At 46.0% G+C, this 22,070-nt stretch overlaps 1 protein-coding gene across 14 annotated transcripts in view; it reads left to right on the top strand.

Annotated features, from left to right (window-relative positions):
* RNF20 (ring finger protein 20) overlaps positions 1–22,070 on the top strand; it is a 107,213-nt gene that overhangs the window by 72,810 nt on the left and 12,333 nt on the right. For 2 of the 14 annotated variants that reach the window (XM_043547601.1, XM_043547602.1), the window contains 12 exons: positions 8,541–8,762; positions 12,499–12,552; positions 14,847–15,007; positions 15,238–15,405; positions 15,511–15,658; positions 15,838–16,020; positions 17,180–17,298; positions 18,263–18,409; positions 18,687–18,764; positions 19,108–19,227; positions 20,306–20,485; positions 20,721–20,856. In XM_043547601.1, coding sequence (XP_043403536.1) covers positions 14,879–15,007; positions 15,238–15,405; positions 15,511–15,658; positions 15,838–16,020; positions 17,180–17,298; positions 18,263–18,409; positions 18,687–18,764; positions 19,108–19,227; positions 20,306–20,485; positions 20,721–20,856 — 1,408 coding nt within the window. In that variant the 5' untranslated portion in view covers positions 8,541–8,762; positions 12,499–12,552; positions 14,847–14,878. Of the gene's footprint in view, positions 1–8,540; positions 8,763–10,504; positions 10,686–11,549; positions 11,823–12,498; positions 15,008–15,237; positions 15,659–15,837; positions 16,021–17,179; positions 17,299–18,262; positions 18,410–18,686; positions 18,765–19,107; positions 19,228–20,305; positions 20,486–20,720; positions 20,857–22,070 lie in introns of those variants that run through there. The other 12 variants (XM_043547599.1, XM_043547598.1, XM_027828409.3 and 9 more) reach the window with 12 other exon arrangements.

The following is a 22,070-nucleotide window of genomic DNA, read 5'->3' on the forward strand; positions in this document are numbered from 1 at the left end:
AGTCTTTCCTATAAGGGTTATTTTGTATGGTCAAGATTTTCATAACTGAGTTGTGATTTAGGGGTGCCTCAGTTTATGGGGGGGGAGGGCAACCTGACATACCTTCAAGAGGCCTGGTCTTCAGGAAGTGCTGAGCCCCCACCCTAAGAATATCATCCTTTAGTGTCTCAAGTTGGACACCCAAACACTGAGGTGGCTCAGAATCACTAGCCTGTTGAAAACCTGTGCCAATAATAAGACAATAAAACAAGTTATCATAAGAACAGAAACAGGAAAAATCCTCCCCAACTAGGCAATGAAACCAACCCTGTGATTCCCGGCTGAGAAGCCTGTTAGGATATAGATATTCAGGCCTGTCTGTAAAGGCCTATACTTTAAGAATTTAGGTATATGTTTATCATTTAGCCAGTTGTAGAGGCTATAAAAGAAAGAATCAAAATCATTGTCTGCCTGTGTAAGGGCCTTCTTTCACTGTGACAGTCTGAGGCCCTGTTCCTAAGCTAAGACCTTTGGCTAAACAGTGGGAGCAGCCATAAGCTGGAAAGTGTTCGGCCGCATCCTCAAACATTTCAAAGCGGTCATATTGAAATAAGGCAATCTGGGGCTGTTAGAAAGGTGATCTGATCTATCACCTTCAGAGAAAGGGAAGAGCCTAGAAGATGTAAAAGGAAATTTAGTTTGATCGTTTTCTGTTTGGTAAGAACTCACTTAGCAATAGACATAATTGGGAAACCCTTATGTCTTTATAGATGTAGTTAAGACATCCTCACTTCTGTATTTTTTGTCATTATAGTTCCCACTTTGCTATGGTTTATTTGAATGGTCTCTGTCTGGTTTTGTGATTGTTTCTGTCTGCTGTATAATTAATGTAAACTAATTAAGGTGGTGGGATATAATTGGTTAGCTAATCATGTTACAATGTTAGGATTGGTTAGGTAAATTTCAGTAAAATGATTGGTTAAGGCATAGCTGAGAATAATACTATATAAATTTGGGGTAAACAGGAAGTAAGTTGGGATTTGAAAATAAGGAAAAAGGAACTTGGATTTAAGCTTGCTGGAAGTTCACCCCAGTAAACACCAAATTGTTTGCACCTTCGGACTTTGGGTATTGTTGCTCTCTGTTCAGGCGAGAAGGACCAGGGAAGTTGGAGGGTGAAGGAATGAGCCCTCTAACCTCCTTTCCCAAAGGTGTTCTTCCCCTCTACCTCCCAAGGCTAGTTTAAAAAAAAAAAAAAGAGTGGTTTACACTGTTACGAATTATACCTGATAGGACATGCACACAACTGCTGCGAATTATACCTGATAGGACACGCACAGTTTGAATCTAGGCTGAGGCACATGAACAAAGTCCACAACTGCAGAGTTCCCAAAAAACACTAAGTTTATTACGCTCGAGCGTGCTGCCCCCCTGCTAGTCAGGAGGGGACCCAGAATACAGATTATACAAAGGTTATATACCTCTTAGCAAAGCATGTTGCCCTCGTGCATCGGAAACCTTAGCCAATAAACAAACCCTTTTCTTATCTACTACCTATCCCTGCTTGGTGCATTCCTCGTGCTAAACTAGTATGTTAATTACACCGCATGGTCCTAAAGCAATGCATCAGTAACTTTTATTATCAGGATGGGAGGCCTCACATCAAAGGCCAGGAGATAGGGAGTTAGGGACAGAAAAAGAACAGATACCGGGAGTCAAGGCAGGCTGGAGACAAGGGGGAGGATTTTCACAGGAATGCAGTATCTAAGGAACACTCCTCCTGGTGCATGATGTGCTTGCTTTCAGACAATGGTGGGCCCCAAACCAAAATGGAGTCACATGTGCTAACTTTTCCTTAACAATACCCACAGCCAGCTATTTTTGACCAGTATGGTTTGGCTCACAGTATATAGTGCTTTATTGTTAAACATAAAAAAGTTAAAAAAATACTTGATGCTTTTGTTCTTCTACAGAAGGCAGACTAGTTTCCGCAGACTGACAAGGTAGAGCTCAGACAGCAAGCAACTGCTACTCATAGCTTTCCAAAAAGAAAAGGAGTACTTGTGGCACCTTAGAGGCTAACAAATTTATTTGAGCATAAGCTGTAGCTCACGAAAGCTTACGCTCAAATAAATTTGTTAGTCTCCTAGGTGCCACAAGTCCTCCTTTTCTTTTTGCGAATACAGACTAACACGGCCACTACTCTGAAACCTGTCATAGCTTTCCGCCGGCCCACCTGTCTAAGGGGTGGGGGAAGCTGAGCTGACTCTACCTGGGACTAAGTCCTGCCTGCTGCTGTCTAGGGTCTTCCTGTCACTGTGTACGGCTGCTGTGAACAGCTGCCATTGGCAAGGCACTGTCAGTGCACGCACATATCACTGGGCTAACTCTAAGCTCAGCATTCCAAGCAAAGCAACACAGCAGACAAAGGGTTAAAGCATGGCAGGCATATCTGACAGCAGAGTAATGCGTTCACTGCAAGAAGAATGAATGGCATGTTCAGCTGCACAACACATGCTCCCTGGACCCGCCCCACATGTTCAATAGTGCAGCAGGTTTGTATGTCCCCTATTGATACATTCAGTGAGCTGTCCCTGGAGACCAACAGCCCAATGGGGTATACTGCTTTTGGCAAGAGTTTACCAGTTAATTTTTCCCTTTATTAATTAATTATCTGTAGAAATAAAATATAGTAAAGCAATAAATAAACACTGTGACAAACTTCTGTCCTTGTCTCCGTGGGTCCCGTGCTTCCTGGCAGATTTCGCTGGTCTCAGAGGCTCACTGTGACCCTCCACATATCCCTTCTCTCTCTAGAGGCAAGGGTCACAGCCTACTGAACCATTTTCATCCTAAGCCAGCAAGGGAGGTGAGGAGAAGCTACCCTCCCTTGCACAGTCTCTGTTCTCTCCCAGACTCAGTGATTAATTCAGGGGGTGGAGGGGAAGTGGGGAGCCCAGGCCCACCCTCTACTCCAGGCTCCAGCCCAGGGACCCTAATAGTAGCAGCTATGGTAGCTGACTTTTTGGAAACAGGACACACACAATTCCCTGGGCCACTTCTCCACAGCAGCCCACACTTCCTCAATGTCTACTTCACCCTTACCTCAGGGCCTTCTTCCTTGTGCCTGATATGGTGTGTACTGTCAGTCTCTCCAACAGCACAACTTCCTCTTTCAGCTCCAGACACATGCCCACCTGAGTAACTGGGAGGCTTTTAACTAGTTTCAGCCAGCCCCTGCTTGGCTTCAGGTGTCCCAATCAACCCACTGTCTTCCCTGCTTTCTGGAAAGATCTTCATTAGCCCCAGATGTCTTAACTGACCTGGAGCAGCTGCCATTTGTTTATCCTGGTAGCAGGGATGTTTTCAGCCTGTGGCTAATATAGCTGTCTCTCACTACTTTACTGTAGCCATCAGGCCTTGCCCGGTCACGTATCCCCCCCTCTGCTCAACACCATAGAGTTGGGCAACTTGGGATACCAGGCAGTGTGCTCATGACAGACCATCAGCACTGCTGTGGTGGCATCCAGCCCTGTGCCGTATGCGGAACGGGAACAGTTGGAGGGATAAGAACCACCTGGTAACCCTTGAATTCTTTTCCTTATTCCGCTGCATCCACTGGAGGGTGCATGGTCCGTCACAAGAGTAAATCGCCGGCCTAAGTGGTAATAACACAGTGTCTCCATAGCCCATTTGACACCTAGGCATTCTCTCTCGACTACTGCGTACTTCTGTTCTCTTAGGAGAAGCTTTCTGCTTCGGTAGAGGATCTTCTCCCACCATTTGCAACAGAACCGCCCCCAACCCCACCTCAGAAGTGTCTGTTTGTAAAATAAATTTCTTGTTAAAGTCCGGGGCTATGAATATGGGGTCATTATAGAGGGCTGTCCGAAGGTCTGTGAATGCCCCCTCTGCTGCGTCGGTCCACTTCACCATTTCTGGACCTCAGGCCTTCACCAGGTCCGTTAGGGGACTTGCCCTAGTGGCGAAGTGGGGAATAAAACGTCGGTAATAGCCTACCATGCCTAGGAATGTGCGGATCTGCTTCTTTCGGGTCGGCCGGAGCCAGTTTTGAATTGCCTCTAGCTTATTTGTTTGGGGCTTCACTATGCCCCTTCCTACAATATATCCCAGGTACCTAGTCTCTGCTAGCCCTATGGCGCATTTAGCGGGATTACCGGTGAGGCCAGCCTTAAGGTGCGCAGTACTGCCTCAACTTTCTCCAAGTGGGTTCCCCAGTCTGTGGTACGGATGATCACATCATCTAAGTATGCGGCTGCATAACTAATATGAGGGCACAGCAGTTTATCCGTGAGGCGCTGGAATGTGGCCGGGGCCCCATGTAGCCCGAAAGGGAGGACAGTGTACTGGAATAGCCCGTCCGGGGTGGAGAACGCTGTCTTTTCTTTAGCTTCTTTAGTTAGGGGAATCTGCCAATATCCTTTTGTCAGATCCAGCATAGTCAAGAATTGAGCACTACCCAGTCGGTCAACCAGTTCGTCGATGCATAGTATGGGGTATGCATCGAATTGGGATACTTCATTCAGTCGGCGAAAGTCATTACAGAATCTCGTAGTACTGTCCGGTTTAGGCACCAGAACGATTGGACTGGACCACTGACTGTAAGATTCTTCAATTACCCCTAATTCTAACATTTTCTTTACTTAGGCCTTGATTTCTTCTCTTTTGGCTGCTGGGATTTGGTAGGGTCTCAATGTTACCTTGGCTCCGGGGATCGTGCAGATATGGTGATAGGTCTCAGTCGTCTACCCGTTTTTGTAGAGAACACAGCTCAGTTGCGATTAATCATGTCGGCTGCCTCGGTCTTTTGGATCGGCGTCAAGTCGGGTGATATCCTCACTTGCTCGTGTAAGTTATCCTCCTGGGGAAGGGACTCCTGGGTGACTACGCATGCCTTTCGATCGTGCCAAGGTTTTAGAAGATTGATGTTGTAAATTTGCTCTGGTTTCCTGTGACCTGGCTGCCAGACCTTATAGTTCACCTCTCCCACGGCTTCGATCACTTCATAGTGTCCCTGCCACTGGGCCAACAGTTTACTTTCTGCTGTGGGCACCAGTACCATCGCTCGATCCCCTGGTTGGAATCATCAAAGCTTTGCTTGGTGGTTATAATGGTTCATTGGGTCTCCTGTGCTCTCTCCAAGCGTTCCCGTACAATGGGCATAACTTGGGCTATCCGATCCCTCATCTCCAGTACATGCTCGACTCTGTTCCTTCCGGGATTTGGCTCCTCTTTCCAGGCTTCTCTGGCTATATCCAATATATCCAATATGCCCTGGGGGTGGTGTCCATATAGTAGTTCAAACGGAGAGAAACCCATGGAGGCTTGCGGAACCTCCCGGATGGTGAACATGAGGCAAGGCAATAGGGTATCCCTATATCTCAGCCACCTCTTTCCTGGCGTTATCATATCTGGGGTCCTCCGCCTGGTCCCGCCCGAAAGTCTCTCTCCCGGAACTAACCTGCCTGAGCTCCCAGGGGCCAGCTTCTGCTTCTTCCAACGGCTGGCCACCATCACGGCCAGCCTCCGGCTCACCTTCCAAGGTGGTAGTTTCTCTGATGGCTGCTTATGTCCATCTGCCTACTAGGGCAGTCTTCTGGCCCTGGGTCAGGATTTGGGTTCCCAAGATTTTCACGGCCTTCCTCTCTTTTTTTGTCTTCCGGGTCTTTCGGGGAGCTGAGAACAGATCCTGAGAAATCTCAGCGAACATTGGGGTTTGACATTCCCCCGGCGATGAGTCATTGCCCACAGGGTCCCCACCTCCCTCCAGCCACTCCATGGGGAGTAAACTGTCAAACCCTGGATAGTCCCTCCCAATGACTACAGGATATTGAAGTTTAGGAACTATGCCCACTGTCACCTCAATGGGGTTCCCCTGAACCTCTATCTCCACCAGTGGGGTAATGGCTCATGGCCCCATGCATGCACATCTCTGCTACGTGTGTATGGGTTGGGGTCAGGTGCTTGCTTCGAAAGGGGCCTTCCTTGGGTAGTTGGGTCAATTCCCTAGCTGTCATGCGTCTTTCTACCAGCATGATCATCTCGTCATAGGTGGATGATTCGTTCTGACCTACCCATTTTCGGAGATCTAGTGGCAGTCCCCGCATGTTATGGTCCATGACCAGGGTCTCCAAAATCTCCTCCAGGCTGCACACCTCAGGTTGTAACCACTTCCATGCAAGGTGTATGAGGTCAAATAGCTGGGACCTCGGGGGTTCGTTCTCCTGGTATTTCCACTCATTGAACCTCTGGGCCCGTACTGCTGCCATCACCCCTGATCATGGTAGGATCTCTACCTTCAGCCGGAGATAGTCAATGGCATCCATGGCAGCAAGTCAAAGTAGGCCTTCTGGGCCTCTCCGCACAAAAAGGGGGTGAGAATGCTGGCCCACTGCTCCTGGGGCCACGCCTCATGTTGAGCAGTCTACGGCATCTTCCAACATCATCTTTGGTAGACAGCCAGTGGCCCTCAGGGTTCACATCCCATCGGACCCCCAGGCCTGGGTGGTGAGGATCTTCAGCTGGTCCACTACCTCTCGCAAGAGGGCATGATCTTGGGTCGCCTGGCTCACCAATAATTGATTGGTTTCCTGCTGTAGCTGCATAGATTCCTGTTGCGCCATTGCCTGAAACCAGGTGGCCTCCTGCTGGGCTGTCATAGCTTGTACTAGAGCTCTTACCACCTCCTCCATTGTGGTAAAAAACAACCAAAAAACAAAACAAAACCACAAAACCCCAGTGCACTTTTTTAAAAAAACCCTCTTTCTTCCGCCACGCTGTGAATGATAATCCCACGCTTGACACCAGTTGTGACAAAGCTCTGTCCTTGTCTCCATGGGTCCCGCGCTTCCTGGTGGATTTCACTAGCCCTGCCACTTCATAGAACCCACAGTCCCTATGAACCCTCTCCTAGAATCAGGAGCCTAAGCCACCGCTCACAAAAAAAGGAGGTGGGGCTCCCCCTTATAGCTTTTAGCTCCGTGGCTAGAGCACACACCCTTGATGTAAGAGACACAGTTTCAATTCCCTCTTCCAGCTGATGTGAAATAGGGATTGGAACCTCTCTCTCTCACAGACGTACCCTAACGACGGGGTTATTGGATATTCTGGGGTCAAGGGCAGTCTTAATCTCTCCTGTTGAAGCTGTTTCATTTTGTAGCTCTAATTCAATGTTCCTTGGGCCAGAGACAGAGTGAGAGTGACTCTCTAGCGCAGTGGTTAGGGCACTCACCTGGGATGTGGGAGTTCATGTTCCTGTTCCAATGACTATTTATACAAAATGGAATGGTTTCAACGACAGAGCCTTTGAGACACCCTTCCCCAACCCCATTGCCAGGGCACTCTCCTGAAAGGTGAGAGCTGTGGATGCAAATCCCTGCTTCACAGCAGGCAGAGAGGGAATTGAATCCAAGTCTCCTACTTCCTGGGTGAGCACTCTATCTGCTGAACTAAAAGCTATGAGGGGGTGCATCTACTCCTCCAGGATTGGGCCTATAGGTAAGATAGGCAGGGCACCACCTAATTTGAGGTTCCTGCTGGGGCTTTGATGTGAGCTGGGTATCAAGGTGTTTGGACTGAGGTGGCTGTGTGTATGCCCAGTAGCAGATTTTTAGGTGATTAAGGGACTTAATCGGTAGAACCGTAAGCATCTAGAGACTTTAGACACGTACAGGGCTAGGTGGCAACTAAACAGGGGTTTTGAGGATCTAAATTTTGGACTTAGGCATCTAGTGTGCCAGTTAGGCACCTAAATCCATTTGTGTATTTAGCTCAAAAAGCCTAAGGCACACAGGGATTGTAAACCAAAGTCCATGAAGCCCAGAAGTGATTTAAGATGTTTGAGAACTTCCTTCCATGCTATATGGATTGCACAATCATTGATGAAACTCTCCAGTTCATTCTTACTAATCACAGAGAAAGTGCTACTGGTTTCACAGGGTTTCAGCAATTCCTTAATATAGATGAAGCTTAAAATGGACGCTAGGACATGCCAGACATGTCATTGCCCAATGAGGGAATTTCATTAGGGTGGAACAAAACTTTAGTGTCAGGACATCTTATTTAAATTAGAGAGAGGCCCGAGGTGTTGATTTCAGATACATGTTTATATCCTAGTTCAGGGCGGTTGGGTTTGATGTGCTATTTGGCACCTTCCTTCCTTCAGAGGGGACAGGGAAATGTTCATAAATACTAGCTAGAAATGTCTGCATGGACAGTGCTGTGAAAATGTCTGATTTTGCCAGTTAGGGAATGTTGTGCAACTGTACCACACAGGTTAGAGGCTACCTATTCTATTCTATATAGATCTTTACACTGGCCTCATCACTGCAGTATCTAAGCACCTTCCAAAAGTGCATTAAGACTTAAGTGATGTAACTAACATCTGTCACATGTGATTCATTCTTTCTCGTTCTCTCCCCTGGAGGAGAATTGTGTGTGCAGTGTAGAGTTTTGTTTTGGGACTTTTTTATGGGTGTGTGTTTGCATGTGTGTGCATTTATTTATTTTAATCTGCATGCTGCTCTATGTTTATATTACAGAAGGCAGGTTGAAGAAGAACACCTTGCACCTGGAGTGGAAGCTGGTGAAGTTTGTGATGGTCCTTTGTTCCTATGGATATTCATGCCTCAAACCCACCCCCAAGAAAGTTCTGTCTCCTGCACAGACGAGCTATCTGCTTACGTGATTACTTCAGTGGGAGCTGAGGATTCTCAGTACCTCATGGGATGGTAGAATGTAACTACCAGCATGAGATCTGGGAGGTAGATGGTAATTAAATGAATTGGAATTTTTCTAGCATATAAGTGTTAACATCCTGATTCTAACATAAAGTGCAACATGGTCTTTAATGAGATATGCCTACTATATAACAGCAATTAAAAAGCATCTCTGTCCTCTGAATGCAATATAGACTGTATTATAATCACTGAATCATTATAATATACTGAACAATGATACACTCTCTTGTGGAGTGCAAGGTTTGTCTCTCTTTAAGAAAGGCATATAACTCAGACAGAAAAGGTCCAGAGAATGTCAATGTAGATGGGATCAATGGGACTTTGACATGAGGCACTGCAAAAACTAGGGTTATCTTTGAAAGAAGAAGAGGAAGAGGACATCACTGAAATACAGTATTTATGATTATGAAAGATACAGTAAAAACTGATCAGCCCCCTCATTCTTATATGATCCCATAATAAGAAAAAAAAAAAGTTTGGTTCTTAATGAAGTTAGTGGCAAAACAGTTTAAAACAAAAAGAAATATTTCTTTATATATCATATGCTCAGCTGATGGAATTTGCCATTGCAAGAAATCACAGAGTGAAATGCTATAGCTGGATTTTAACAAAGGCTGGATAATGTTACGGCCATTAATAACATGCATGATAAAATAAGGATAATCAAAACTCAAGCGCCAGTGGCTAGGTGTGCTGTGCGGATTGAGATTTGTCTTCCTCTGAAATAATAGGCATAGGCCTGAAAGAGAGAGGAACTAGATTTAAAAATCAGATAGAAAACTGAGCTATGTCAAATCCTATAGTCTAGTTACCTGCAGTGATATTAGCACTTTCACATTCAATTCCCTTCACAAACATTAATTAATCCTCACAACATTCCCGTCATGTTCATTAATGCATCACTGTGGATGTGGGAAACGAAGGCACAGAGAGGTGAACTAACTTGCCCCAGTCACAGAATAATTGTAGGCTGATCTTATGTTTCCTACTGCTGTCCTCTGGTCCCTGCTCGCTTGCTTTACAAATTGTCAACGTGCAGGTTTGACAGGTTTCAGAGTGGGAGCCCTGTTAGTCTGTATCAGCAAAAACAACGAGGAGTCCTTGTGGCACCTTAGAGACTAATAAATTTATCTGGGCCCAAATAAATCTGTTAGTCTCTAAGGTGCCACAAGGGACTTCCCGTTGTTTATGCAGGTTTGAGTTTTCATCTGAAAGGTAGCATCCCTAGGTATGCAGTGCCTGCTAGCATCAGGCTGGCCCATTGCTTCACTACTGACTCAGAGGGGACTCTGCCACCTGCTGAATTATACTGCACAATGCAATTTAATCTCTCTCTCTCTCCCCAATAAATGGTAAAAGAAATGTGCTGCCATCAAATTAACCACGTAGTTACAACCCTTCTACCTCCCAAGTGCCTCTCCCTTCCCCTTGGTTTGGCTGTTTTGCTACCACACAGCTGGAAGGGCTAGTGACTGCGGAGGGCTATGGAACAGGAGGAGCATAAATCAAGGTCCTCCAAGACACTCAGGCTCCTCGCTTCCGCTGATTTCAAGGGAAGTGAGAAGGGCGATGGCCGCCATGTTTACTAAGGGCAGCCCGGCGTCCTAGCCCGTGGACGGGAACGGGAGATGGCCGCCATGTTTACTAAGGGCAGCCCGGCGTCCTAGCCCGTGGACGCGAACGGGAGATGGCCGCCATGTTTACTAAGGGCAGCCCGGCGTCCTAGCCCGTGGACGCGAACGGGAGATGGCCGCCATGTTTACTAAGGGCAGCCCGGCGTCCTAGCCCGTGGACGCGAACGGGAGATGGCCGCCATGTTTACGAAGGGCGACACACTGCGTGAGAAGCTGGCGGGGATTGGCGGAGCGGCTGTCACCGACCGCTTCCTGCAGGGTCAGGGGTCTGAGGCCGGAGGTGAGGCGCAGTGGCCGGGCCGGGGGTGAGTGAGTGAGTATCAGGGCCGGGGGGGCAGCTGGGTCGCGGGGTGCTTGGGCTGGGGGGAGCAGCTCGGTGGGGAGCTCAGTGCCTGGGAGGGGGGATTTGGCCCCTGGGCTGTGGGGGAGAGAGGGGGGATTTGGCCCATGGGCTGGGGGTGGGGGGGAGGGAGTGTTGGGGGGAGGGGGGATTTGGCCCCTGGGCTGGGGGAGTGTCGGGGGGAGGGGGGATTTGGCCCCTGGGCTGGGGGTGGGGGGGAGGGAGTGTCGGGGGGAGGGAGGATTTGGCCCCTGGGCTGGGGGTGGGGGGGAGGGAGTGTCGGGGGGAGGGAGGATTTGGCCCCTGGGCTGGGGGTGGGGGGGAGGGAGTGTCGGGGGGAGGGAGGATTTGGCCCCTGGGCTGGGGGTGGGGGGGAGGGAGTGTCGGGGGGAGGGAGGATTTGGCCCCTGGGCTGGGGGTGGGGGGGAGGGAGTGTCGGGGGGAGGGGGGATTTGGCCCCTGGGCTGGGGGTGGGGGGAGGGAGTGTCGGAGGGAGGGGGGATTTGGCCCCGGGGTGGAGGTTGGCGGGAGGAGGAGGGGAAGGGGGCTGGCATCTGTGCTAGGGTGTGTGGGGGGAAGTGTCAGGGAGAGGAGGTGGGGGACTTGACCTTGGGATAGGGGAGAGGGGGAGTATCAGTTCATTGTGATGTGTAGGGGTCAGCCCCTGGTCTGTGTATGTTGGGGGGTCAGTATCAGCTCTGTCCCTGGTCTGAGTGGGGGGGGGGGGGATTTAACTTGATCAGTGGGGTATCAGTGCCTTATCTATGTGTGGTATTGTGGATATCACCCCTGAGGGTAGGAGAGCGTGCACAGATATTTTGTGAGAGTGTTTTTTTTTTTCTGTCAGCCTGTTGGTTCTGGTTTCTTGTTGTTTCTTGTTAACAATGCTCTCTGTGGAAAAACAATCACCCAAATAACAAAAGCATGTTCTGCTGAAAAATGGGGAAATTGTTAAACACAAGGAACTGAAAATCTTCCTTCAGTCAAATTTTAGAGAGAGCAGGGAGTGGGAGAAGGAGAGACTTGAACTTATAGATGTTGCAGATGTCAAGGCTCTTTATAAGGACATTTCAAGGACTGTGTGGACCTGCTGTAACAAGCTTTATGAAGGTGACTTCAAAACCTAAGACACTTGAAAGGGTCACTGTCAAGTTAAAAGAGTGTCTTGCACAATAAAGTTCTGATTGAGCAAAGCACTTAATCCAGTGGCTCTCAACCTTTCCAGACTAGTGTACCCCTTTCAGGAGTCTGATTTGTCTTGCGTACCCCCAAGTTTCACCGCACTTCAAAACTACTCGCTTACAAAATCACACATAAAAATACAAAAGTGTCACAGCACACTACCACTGAAATACTTCTTACTTTCTCATTTTTACCATATAATTGTAAAATAAATTGATTGGAATATAAATATTATACTTACGTTTCAGTGTATAGTGTATAGAGCAGTATAAACAAATAATTTTCCGTTTGAAATTTTAGTCAATGCTTTTGATGTAGTCTGTTGTGAAATTAGGCAAATATTTAGATGACTTGATATACCCCCTGGAAGACCTCTGCATACTCCCAGAGGTACGTACACGTGCCCCTGGTTGAGAACCACTGATTTAATGCACATGCCAAATTACTTTACTCACATATGCTTGCAAAGCAAGTGGTTGCAGGTTTGGAACCTAATCTCTTAGCTTTATTAGAAATACCACCGTAAATGATTAAAATGGAAAGAAGTTTAAAAACTATATTTGTTTATGTTATGCATTTTATTTACCTTTTTCCTTTTGTTCAGCTTGTAGGTAGAGGTACATCTTCAGCTCCTGTGAATGGGCTCAGCATCAGAGAGGTCAGTTGAATTGTGTCCATTTACATCATCTGAGGATCTGGCCCTGAAAATAAACTAGTCTGTTTCATGCAGGTTCTCCTGCACTAGTACAGTGCTACAATGCTTGGGTTAAAAACACTTCTAGGAAGTGTTTATTGGTTTGTTTGGTTTGGTTTGTTTTAATCCCAATTTGGGGGGAAACCTCTAATAGAAATGGTGGTCCTAAATTTTGCAGATTATTACTTCTAAAATTATTTGGGGGCCAAATTAAAATGGAGAGTGGCCCTTTAAAGATATTCTTGAAACACCGACAGCAAAATTCTTCATAAGATGGACAAACTGTAAAAACCTGCTCCTAGACTCTCCTTTCAATTCAGTAGGACTTGTAGGGTCTCTACCTCTCTTTATATCAAGTGGCCAGCACCCATAACTCCCACTGACTTCAGGGGGGATTGGATCTGACTATGGTGGGAGAAATCTGGATTGTTATGGTGCCACTTCCCTGATGTGATCTCATAGGCTCATCTAACAATTCTCTTAAAAATGCAACTGAGGGTCATTTTATAAAAGCAATAGGATGTGGGGAGGCCAAGGACTGAGCCAGCACAGAGGCTGACCTATGCTTTCTTGGATCTGGATGTGGTCCCACCAGCTTAGAGGTTGGACAGTGTGGAGAAACATGCTGCTGCTTTCTTCATTTACTGGAGGATTTCAGTCTTCAGGATCATCAAGCTAATGCTTTTCACTAGCACTGGGTCAGTGATGCTCAAACTTTTGAACTGATAACCCCTTTCACATAATAAGCCTCTGAGTGCGTGCCCCCCTAGAAAGTAAAAACACTTTGAAATATATTTTACACCATTATAAATGCTGGAGGCAAAGCGGGGTTTGGGGTGGAGGCTGACAGCTTGTGACCCACCCCCCCCATGTAATAACCTCGTGACTCCCTGAGGGGTCCTGACGCCCAGTTTGAGAACCCCTGCTCTAGGTTTAATGTCCAGTACCCCATTCACGTGCACCTCATTTAAAAACAGTAAGATATAGGGAAACTGCGTGTGATTACACAGGCTACTTCAACCAAGTTATGGTGTGTTTGCTGCAGGAAGTCTCCACTCCTTCCTTTCTCAATATATAGGTCAAGGAGTATTAATAAGCCTTTAAAAAGCAGTAGGTTTCAGTGGAATTAAAAAGAAATAGCCTCAGACTTTCACTCCAGTGTTCCTATTTATAGCCTTCAGATGTTGGCAGATATGAAAAGATCTGCTGCTGAGCTTTGCCAGTGCACCTCAGCCCTGAACCACAGCATTTCCTTCTAGCACAGTTGTAACAGAGTCCAAATGTGCAGTAGACGTATGGGGTATAAAGAGGAGTGTTACCAAACCCTTTAGTCCTGACTCTGGTCAGAATTGCAGTGTGAGAATCCTGATGGAGAACATCACTGTACCAATCCCCTGCCACGTCTGAGACCTCTTTTGTAAGCCATCAGATGGAGCAGTTCTGTCCCCCTTCTTGTTGTTTGTTGGTATTTTTTATGATTGGTGCATTTTTCAAGTCTTTTATTTAAGATCCATTAAAATAAAAATGGAGAGGAACAATAAAATACATATGTATATGAGAAATTAACATTTAAATATCTATATTGTAGTAGGTCATTCAAGATAGAAGCCCCATTTATCTAAGCACTGTGCAAACATGTAAGATGCAATCCTTGCCCAAAGAGCTTATATTATAAGAAATATTCAGGTCTTGACAGTGGTCTCAAGCCCCTATCCTAAAAAGCTTACAGTTAAAATAAAAAATGAATAATACATAACACTTATATATCACTTTTAAGCAGTAGATCTCTAAGCATTTTAAAAAGTATTCTTAGATTTCTTTGCACGTACATATCAAAGTTAGATGACCATATCCACTTACAAAGTTTTAATTTACTTTTAATGTTCTAGGATATTCTCTCGAGGAGCCTGATCCCGAAGACCATTGAAGGCAATAGGAGTCTTTTGTTAAGGCACTAACAGGGTTCAAGGATTTGTTCTGAACTTGTTGGAGTAATATTTTTTATTGTAGTATCTCATCATACATTGTTCTGACATTCATAATACTAGCCCAGCCAATTTCTTGTAATGTTTACTTTAAATCCTTATCTTCTAAATCCTTCATGGGGTCTCTTTCTGGAGTATACAATCCGCTATTGTGTTTTGTGTTCCTGTGGTGTGTAAGGCATACAGATGCCATAGTGGTAAGCATGCTAGAAATCCCTAAAATAGTACTGGTTAGATGGTAGATGTTTATTAAACTTGTTCTTTGTGTTTTAGGAAGAGCTGGGAATCTCCACTCTTTATCCACAATGTCTGGGATCGGCAACAAGCGGGCGGCGGCAGAGCCTGGTCCCTCTGGGCCCCCAGAGAAAAAGGCAGGGGTCGAAGACTCAGGAACCACAGTGGAGACCATTAAGTTAGGAGGTGTTTCCTCAACCGTATGTATATCTACGGCACCTCACTTAACCTCTTCTTTAATGAACCCCCAACTAATTGATCCCAGCCATGTCCTGCAAGTAATACAACCAGCCTCCTCGACTCCACCATGTTGTTTTGTTTTCATCCTCGCCCAAGCCCAAAGATCTTGCTGAAAGGCCCTTTTATAGAAAGGGGTAGAACAGGCCTGTGCTGCATTAACTGCACTGATGTGATTCTCACCTCTGCACAGGAGGAGCTGGACATCCGGACGCTGCAGACTAAGAACCGAAAGCTGGCAGAGATGTTGGACCAGCGGCAGGCCATCGAGGATGAGCTGCGTGAGCATATTGAGAAGCTGGAGCGGCGGCAGGCCACCGACGATGCCTCTCTGCTGATTGTGAACCGCTACTGGAGTCAGGTCCGCAGCGTGCTCAGTCGAGCTGTCTTGTTCTCTCTGTGGTCTTGTCTCATTCACTCTGATGCTGTGCAAGTTATGTATCTTCTCATTTGTCCCTTCTTCCAGTTTGATGAAAATATCCGCATCATTCTTAAACGCTATGACCTGGAGCAAGGTCTTGGAGACCTTCTGTCTGAACGAAAAGCCTTGGTGGTGCCAGAACCAGAACCAGACTCAGACAGCAATCAGGAACGTAAGGATGAGAGGGAGCGAGGTGAGGCCTTGTGCCATGTAGTATGTTGTCTTTGGCGGGTTGGGAAGATGGACTTCATTGAGGGAAGTGTTGATGTTCTGTGCCCTCTGGGAAAATGAATGATTTGCAGATACTGGAGACTACTTCTCCCACTACACACAAATGTACACTCATCCATTTCCTTCACCTCTGTCTCCCAGGAGAAGGGCTGGAGCCAGCATTCTCCTTCCTAGCCACCCTGGCCAGCAGTACCAGTGAGGAGATGGAGTCTCAGCTGCAGGAGCGTGTGGAGTCCTCCCGCCGAGCTGTCGCCCAAATTGTGACAAAGTATGACAAGCTTCAGGAGAAGATGGACATGCTGTCCCACAAGCTAAATAGTGGAGGTATGACAGAGCCGGTTGACTGTGAGAGCCTATGCTCGCAAATTCCAACTTTCTTAACACATTGAATCAGGGGTGAACCAGTTCCTGCCATGTAAGTGGTAAGGGCCAGATTTTCCCTCTCAGACTTAAGCATCAAAATGGAATGCCCAGGTTTTCCAAAGCACTCAGCACCCATCAGCTCCTATTTGAGAACAGTGGGGTCTGTTGGCTTCTGAGCTCTGTTGAATATCTGTCCCTCAGTGCTGAAGTCCTTTTTCAGATAGTTAAACTACTTGAATGCTGAAAACTGTGCCTTGTATGTGGGGTCTAGGTGGCGGGCACCTCCAGTGCTGAATCACCTGCTTATCCACTTGGAAATACTTAAGTCCCAGTGGAACCTTATAACCCTGACGTAACCTGCCATTACACAAAAGCTGCTGCCAAGACCAGCAGTGTGGAAATTATATCCAAAGTGGGAACAATGGAAACTGGTACCAGCCTCCTTCCTTTCACAATTCACCAGCAATGTGGGCTTTTGGAGGACAGTTCTTGGATTCTTTGTAGTTTGAGGCAATAATTCACCTGTACAAGATGTTAGCTGTCTGATTCCTTGGGTATGTTACTATTTGACACAGAGATGTATGGTAACCACATAGCGCTGAGGGAAGGTTGTAAATTCCAAACGGGCTAATTCCTTGAAAAGGTTCTTTGTGTAAGGTTCAAATGAACTCAAGAAAAATTCTGCAAAAGCAGCTGAGATTTCCATGTCTTTCACCTCAAAATAAAAATGACCTCAGGTTCACTTAATTCCTAGGCTCAGTTCCCTGAAAAGTCTGTGAAGCTGGCCTGAGTTTTGAGTTTGTATGTTTAGGAAAGCCTCACTCAGCTCTGCACAACAGACAGTGAATTCTTGTTCTGTCCATAATTTTCCCCACTGCCCAGATGTGCCTAAATGTTGTGGTACCCATGATATTTGGGAGCCTGCTAATTGAAATTACATAATAGATAAGAACTAAGGGTTGAGCAACTGTCTTCATTGAGATTCCCCTCCACTTTTCTCTTTCCACCACCCTAAATAGGTTTATTATGTTGTTTACCCTTCCCCTTTGCTTGCTGATTGCTGAATTGAAGACACTGGTCCATGACTCCCCTTTCATTTCCTCCCTCCCACTGCCTTCAGATGCGTCGCTGGTGGATGAAGCGGTCCAGGAGCTAAATTCCTACCTTGCACATGAAAATGGACGGCTGCAGGAACTGGCTGATTTACTCCAGGAAAAGCACCGAATCATGTCTCAAGAGGTATAAGAAAGAAAAACGGAATCTGTCTGTGTGTTTGTGCTTATTTGATCCCTGTCTGGAATACTGAACGATCCTGGTTACTGTTGCACAGGAAGCATGTTACTGCCATGGAGAGGGTGAACTGTAGAGCACCAGGGATGATTAGGTCTGAAGAATTCAAGTTCTGAGCAAAGGTTAAGGGAAGAGTAATTAGTTTTGGAGAACTGTAATGTGCACTGTACTTCTATGTGAATCTGAAGCAGAATCATGTGGTAAAGTACATGGCAAACTTGACTGGAGCAATAAACTAATAAACTAAATCCAAGTGTTAAAGGGACACCTGGTTTTATTGTTACAGGAAAAGAGGATTGAGGGCATAGTCGGGGGGGGGGAAAGAAAGCAGGGAGTTGCTACTAAGATGCTCTTAAAAACAGCTGGCACGTTGGAGCTGACATACTACTTCTGTTCTGATGGTTATTTGAGGTGTAAGAGCCCTCATTACAAAATGATTTTACCTGCAAGGAGTATGAATTACTAGCCAGGTTTTCCTTCAGCTCTTGAAATTCCAGTTCTGGTTAACCAGTTAGAAAGCTGGCCTGTCAGATGAACACTCGAAGGATGCGTGTAAGAAACAAATATTTAAATGCAGAACTCAGTGCCCCATATATAATGCATTTAGGCAGCTTCAACCTAACTTCACCAAAAGCCGCAAACGTCTTGAGTTCTTCACTTCCCATTTTTTCCTTCACTGCCTCGGCCTGAAATTTTGAACCGCTGTCAGTGCCATCCTGCCCCTTTTCTCAGAGTGACTCCTGAGCAAAATACAGATGCCCTGGTAATGAACGCTGTAAAATTGCCAAAGACTAAAAGTAAATGACAAGGCAAGACTGAGTGAGTGAAGTTAGTGCTGAGCAATCCTGGAAGGCTGTGAATCAGACACTGCTGCTTATCTTAACCCATGCTCTCCTTTGTCCCTTGGCTGCAGTTCTCCAAGTTGCAGGAGAAAGTAGAGATGGCAGAGTCACGGGTGTGTGTGCTGGAGACCATGATCGACGACCTTCAGTGGGATATTGACAAGATCCGCAAGAGAGAGCAGCGGCTCAACCGGCACCTGGCCGATGTGCTGGAACGGGTAATCACCAAGCTGTTTGAAATGAGAGCCAGGGCTAGAGCAGTTTGGAGCTCAGCAACACCTGTTAACATCTTCAGAGGGAATATTGCTGAGAGAAAGAGAGGGGGATCTTTATGGAGCCTTCCTCTACCTTACTAAACCACTGCTAATTGGAATGGCATAATAAACGTGAGCTAAGGATGGAGTGACTGTCTTCTGTTTGTGTGAATGGGTTAGGAAGTGGGGCGGGATTCAAGTACTAAACACTTTTGTTACACAATCTTCATCCTCATTGCAGGTGAATTCGAAGGGTTACAAGGTATATGGAGCTGGAAGCAGCCTCTACGGGGGTACGATCACCATCAATGCTCGCAAGGTAAAACCTAAGGCCGTGGGGTGAGGGGAGGCTTTGATTGGTGAGGAAGAAGAAGGATGGTTCAGTGGTTAGGGCAGTAGCCTAGGGCTGAGGAGACCTGAGTTTGAGTCCCTTGAGACTTCCTTTGTGACTTCAGGCAAGTCACTTAGCTTCTCTGGGCATCAGTTCCCAATCTCTAAAACAAGGATAATAGCACTGCCCTGTATGTGTCACAGGAGTTATGAGGATAAAAACATTAAAGACTGATACTATGGTATTTTGGGTAATATGAGTACTGTAGCTAGATAGATACAAAATTTGTTTTTTCAATACTTTTTTAAAAACTCTTGTGTTTCTTCTTCAGTTTGAAGAAATGAACGCTGAGCTGGAGGAGAACAAGGAGCTGGCTGGGAACCGCCTCAGTGAGCTGGAAAAATTGCGCCAGGATCTCGAGGAGGTGATGACACAGAATGAGAAACTGAAGGTAGGAGCAAAATTCTCTGGGAAACGTGAAGGCGGATGGATGTGATTGGCTCTTCTCTGTTTCACTCTGTTGAATCTGTGTAAAAACTCTTTAGTTCCTTCTGTGAAGCTAGATTTTTCTGGTCTGTCTCTGTTTCAGGCACATTCTCTGTGCTTGGGTGATGTTTTATATGCAGTAGGTCAGGATGCTAATGGGAACCTGGGCTTTTGCTGTTACTAGCATTTCTGGTATAATGGTGACACCATGTGGTCAGTAAAGGGAATCGTAGCTGTCTATTTCCTGTTCTGTGTGTTGGTTTAATCAATTCACTAAATCTTCAATGCCCACCTGTCAACGCTAATAACTGCCCAGAAGGACAGGGGTTACCTTTCTTCTCCACCTCATAGTCTGGTTGTGGGGAACTAATGCAGAGCTCAATGCTCCACAAATCCAATTATCTGACTGAGAGAAAGAGTCTAGTAAATGGAAGTGAAAGAGGAGAAAAGGGTTTTAGAGCTTCTGCAATGGGTGGAACAAGCGGACTCAGAACTGTTCCAACTTGATGCTACTACATTTTTAAGACCTATTTTTTTTTTTGTTTGTTTGTTTTCAAAATTGCTTGCACTGCTGCCTCTGTGAAATGAATTGTTGATTTCAGTCTGGTTCTTGGTAGTCCACATTATAGAAATCAACACCCCCCGCCTCCCCCCCCCCAAAATGACGGCCTGGGTGACAGGAAGATCGAGTGAGCCAGGAGAATGAGTTACCTCACTCCTAGAGCTGGCTTGTCCAGGTCCAGGTCAGGCATGCTAGCTGTGTGGTGAAGGGAAGTTTACCATGCTGCTGTCTGTGCCATGTCTCTGGACTCCAGGCTGTTAAACCAGTAACTTTAATCAGTACTGAAAAACTCCTGCAAATGGAATAGTTAAAAAGCCATTACCTTGCCCTGTGGAAATTCTATCTACCCAAAGGAAGGATGTGGAAGGAGAATGGGCTTTGGAATTCTGTTATCTCCCTGTGTTGGCATCCATTCTGAGATAACATTTCTTTCCTCTCCGCTTCTCTCCTTTTCTTCATGGGACTGTATGTCTCTGCCCAGGCGGAGTTGCGGAGGGCGGTGGAAGAGGCTGTGAAGGAGACTCCTGAGTACCGCTGCATGCAGTCCCAGTTCTCAGTCCTGTATAATGAGAGTCTCCAGCTGAAGGCACATCTGGACGAAGCACGTACTCTGCTTCACGGCACTCGCAGCACACACCAGCGCCAGGTGGAACTCATCGAGGTAACCACCTCATTCCTCCATCTTCTCCTCTTTCAGATCGCCCACTCCGCCCTAGCCCTCTGACTGGCCTTGGAGTGGACCAAGCACTCTGCAGTGGTCTTTGCAGGCTCAGTTGTTGTTTTGTTTTTTTAGGAGGGTAGTAATCCTCTCCTCTTTTATAAAAGCAGGTTGATGAGGAAATGTGAGACACCTAGATCATAGCACTAATCTCTCTCTCTCCCCTCTTACTCCCCAGCGAGATGAAGTCAGTCTCCACAAGAAGCTGCGCACAGAGGTGATCCAGCTAGAGGACACTCTGGCACAGGTCCGCAAGGAGTATGAGATGCTGAGGATAGAGTTTGAACAGACACTTGCTGCCAATGAACAAGCAGGTACCATTTTTTTTCCTATTTTGTTTGTAAACAGAGGTGGTATTTCAGAAAGCTAAGGTACAAAATGAGTCATGACTAGCAAGGGACATAAACAATAAGAGAAGGTTCTAAAAATACATTAGAAGTAAGAGAATGATGTAGGAAAGTGTTAGTCCATGACTTAATGGGGAAGGACAGCAATGACACAGAGAAGGCTGAAGTATTTACTTCCAGTCTTCACTTTAACTGTGACCAAATGCTTAACATCATTAGTATTAACAAAGGATAAGGATCTTTGGTAAGAATAGGCACAGAACAAATGAAAAAATTCATAGATATTTTAGATGTATTCAAATTAGCCAGGCCTAGTTAAATTTGCCCTCAGGTACTTAATCTCTGAACATTTAGTGATTATCTTCAACAACTCCTAGAGAATGGGTGAGGTCCCAGAGGCCTGGAGAAGAACAAACATAGTACCTCTCTTCAAATAAGGGAAAAAGGAAGACCTGGGGAATTATAGACTAATCACCCAAACTTTGATACCTGGAAGGATACTGGAACAAATTATTAAACAATATGTTCAAACCTGCTGGGTAATAAGGGGAAAAGTAATAGGCTGTGTGGATTTGTCAAGAACAAATCATGCCAAACCAATCTGATATCCTCCTTTGACAGGGTAGTGGATTGTGGAGGGGAAGCAGTAGCTATGATATATATGGACTTCTTTAAGGTTTTTGACATTGTCCCAAATGACATTCTTATAAGTAACCTATGGAAATATGGTCTAGATGACATTACAGTACGGTGGTTGCACAAATGATTGAAAGACCACAATCAAAGAGTAGTTATCTGTAAAGCTACAAATCTGTCATGGATTCTGTGATTTTTATGAGACCTCTTTGACTTCTTGAAAATTGCAATAATTCAGCCCCAAGTGGTGGGGCTTGGGCTTTGGTCCTGGGAAGTGGAGTTCGGGCTTCAATAAATCTGTGATTTAGTTTGTTGCCTGTATCCTGTCTGTGATTTTTAATAAAAATACCTGTGCCAAAATCATAGCCTTCGTTATCAATGGCTCACTGACAAATTGGGAGGATATATATATACCAGGCTCCCACATAGGTTTGTCTTGGGTCCAGTACTATTCAATATTTTCATTAATGATAGAGTGGGAGGTCAGGATTAGAACTGAGAATGATCTTGATAAACTGGAGAATTTGGTTTGAAATCAACAAGAT

This window comes from Chelonia mydas, chromosome 5 (assembly GCF_015237465.2).
Source record: "Chelonia mydas isolate rCheMyd1 chromosome 5, rCheMyd1.pri.v2, whole genome shotgun sequence".
Taxonomy (NCBI): domain Eukaryota; kingdom Metazoa; phylum Chordata; order Testudines; family Cheloniidae; genus Chelonia; species Chelonia mydas.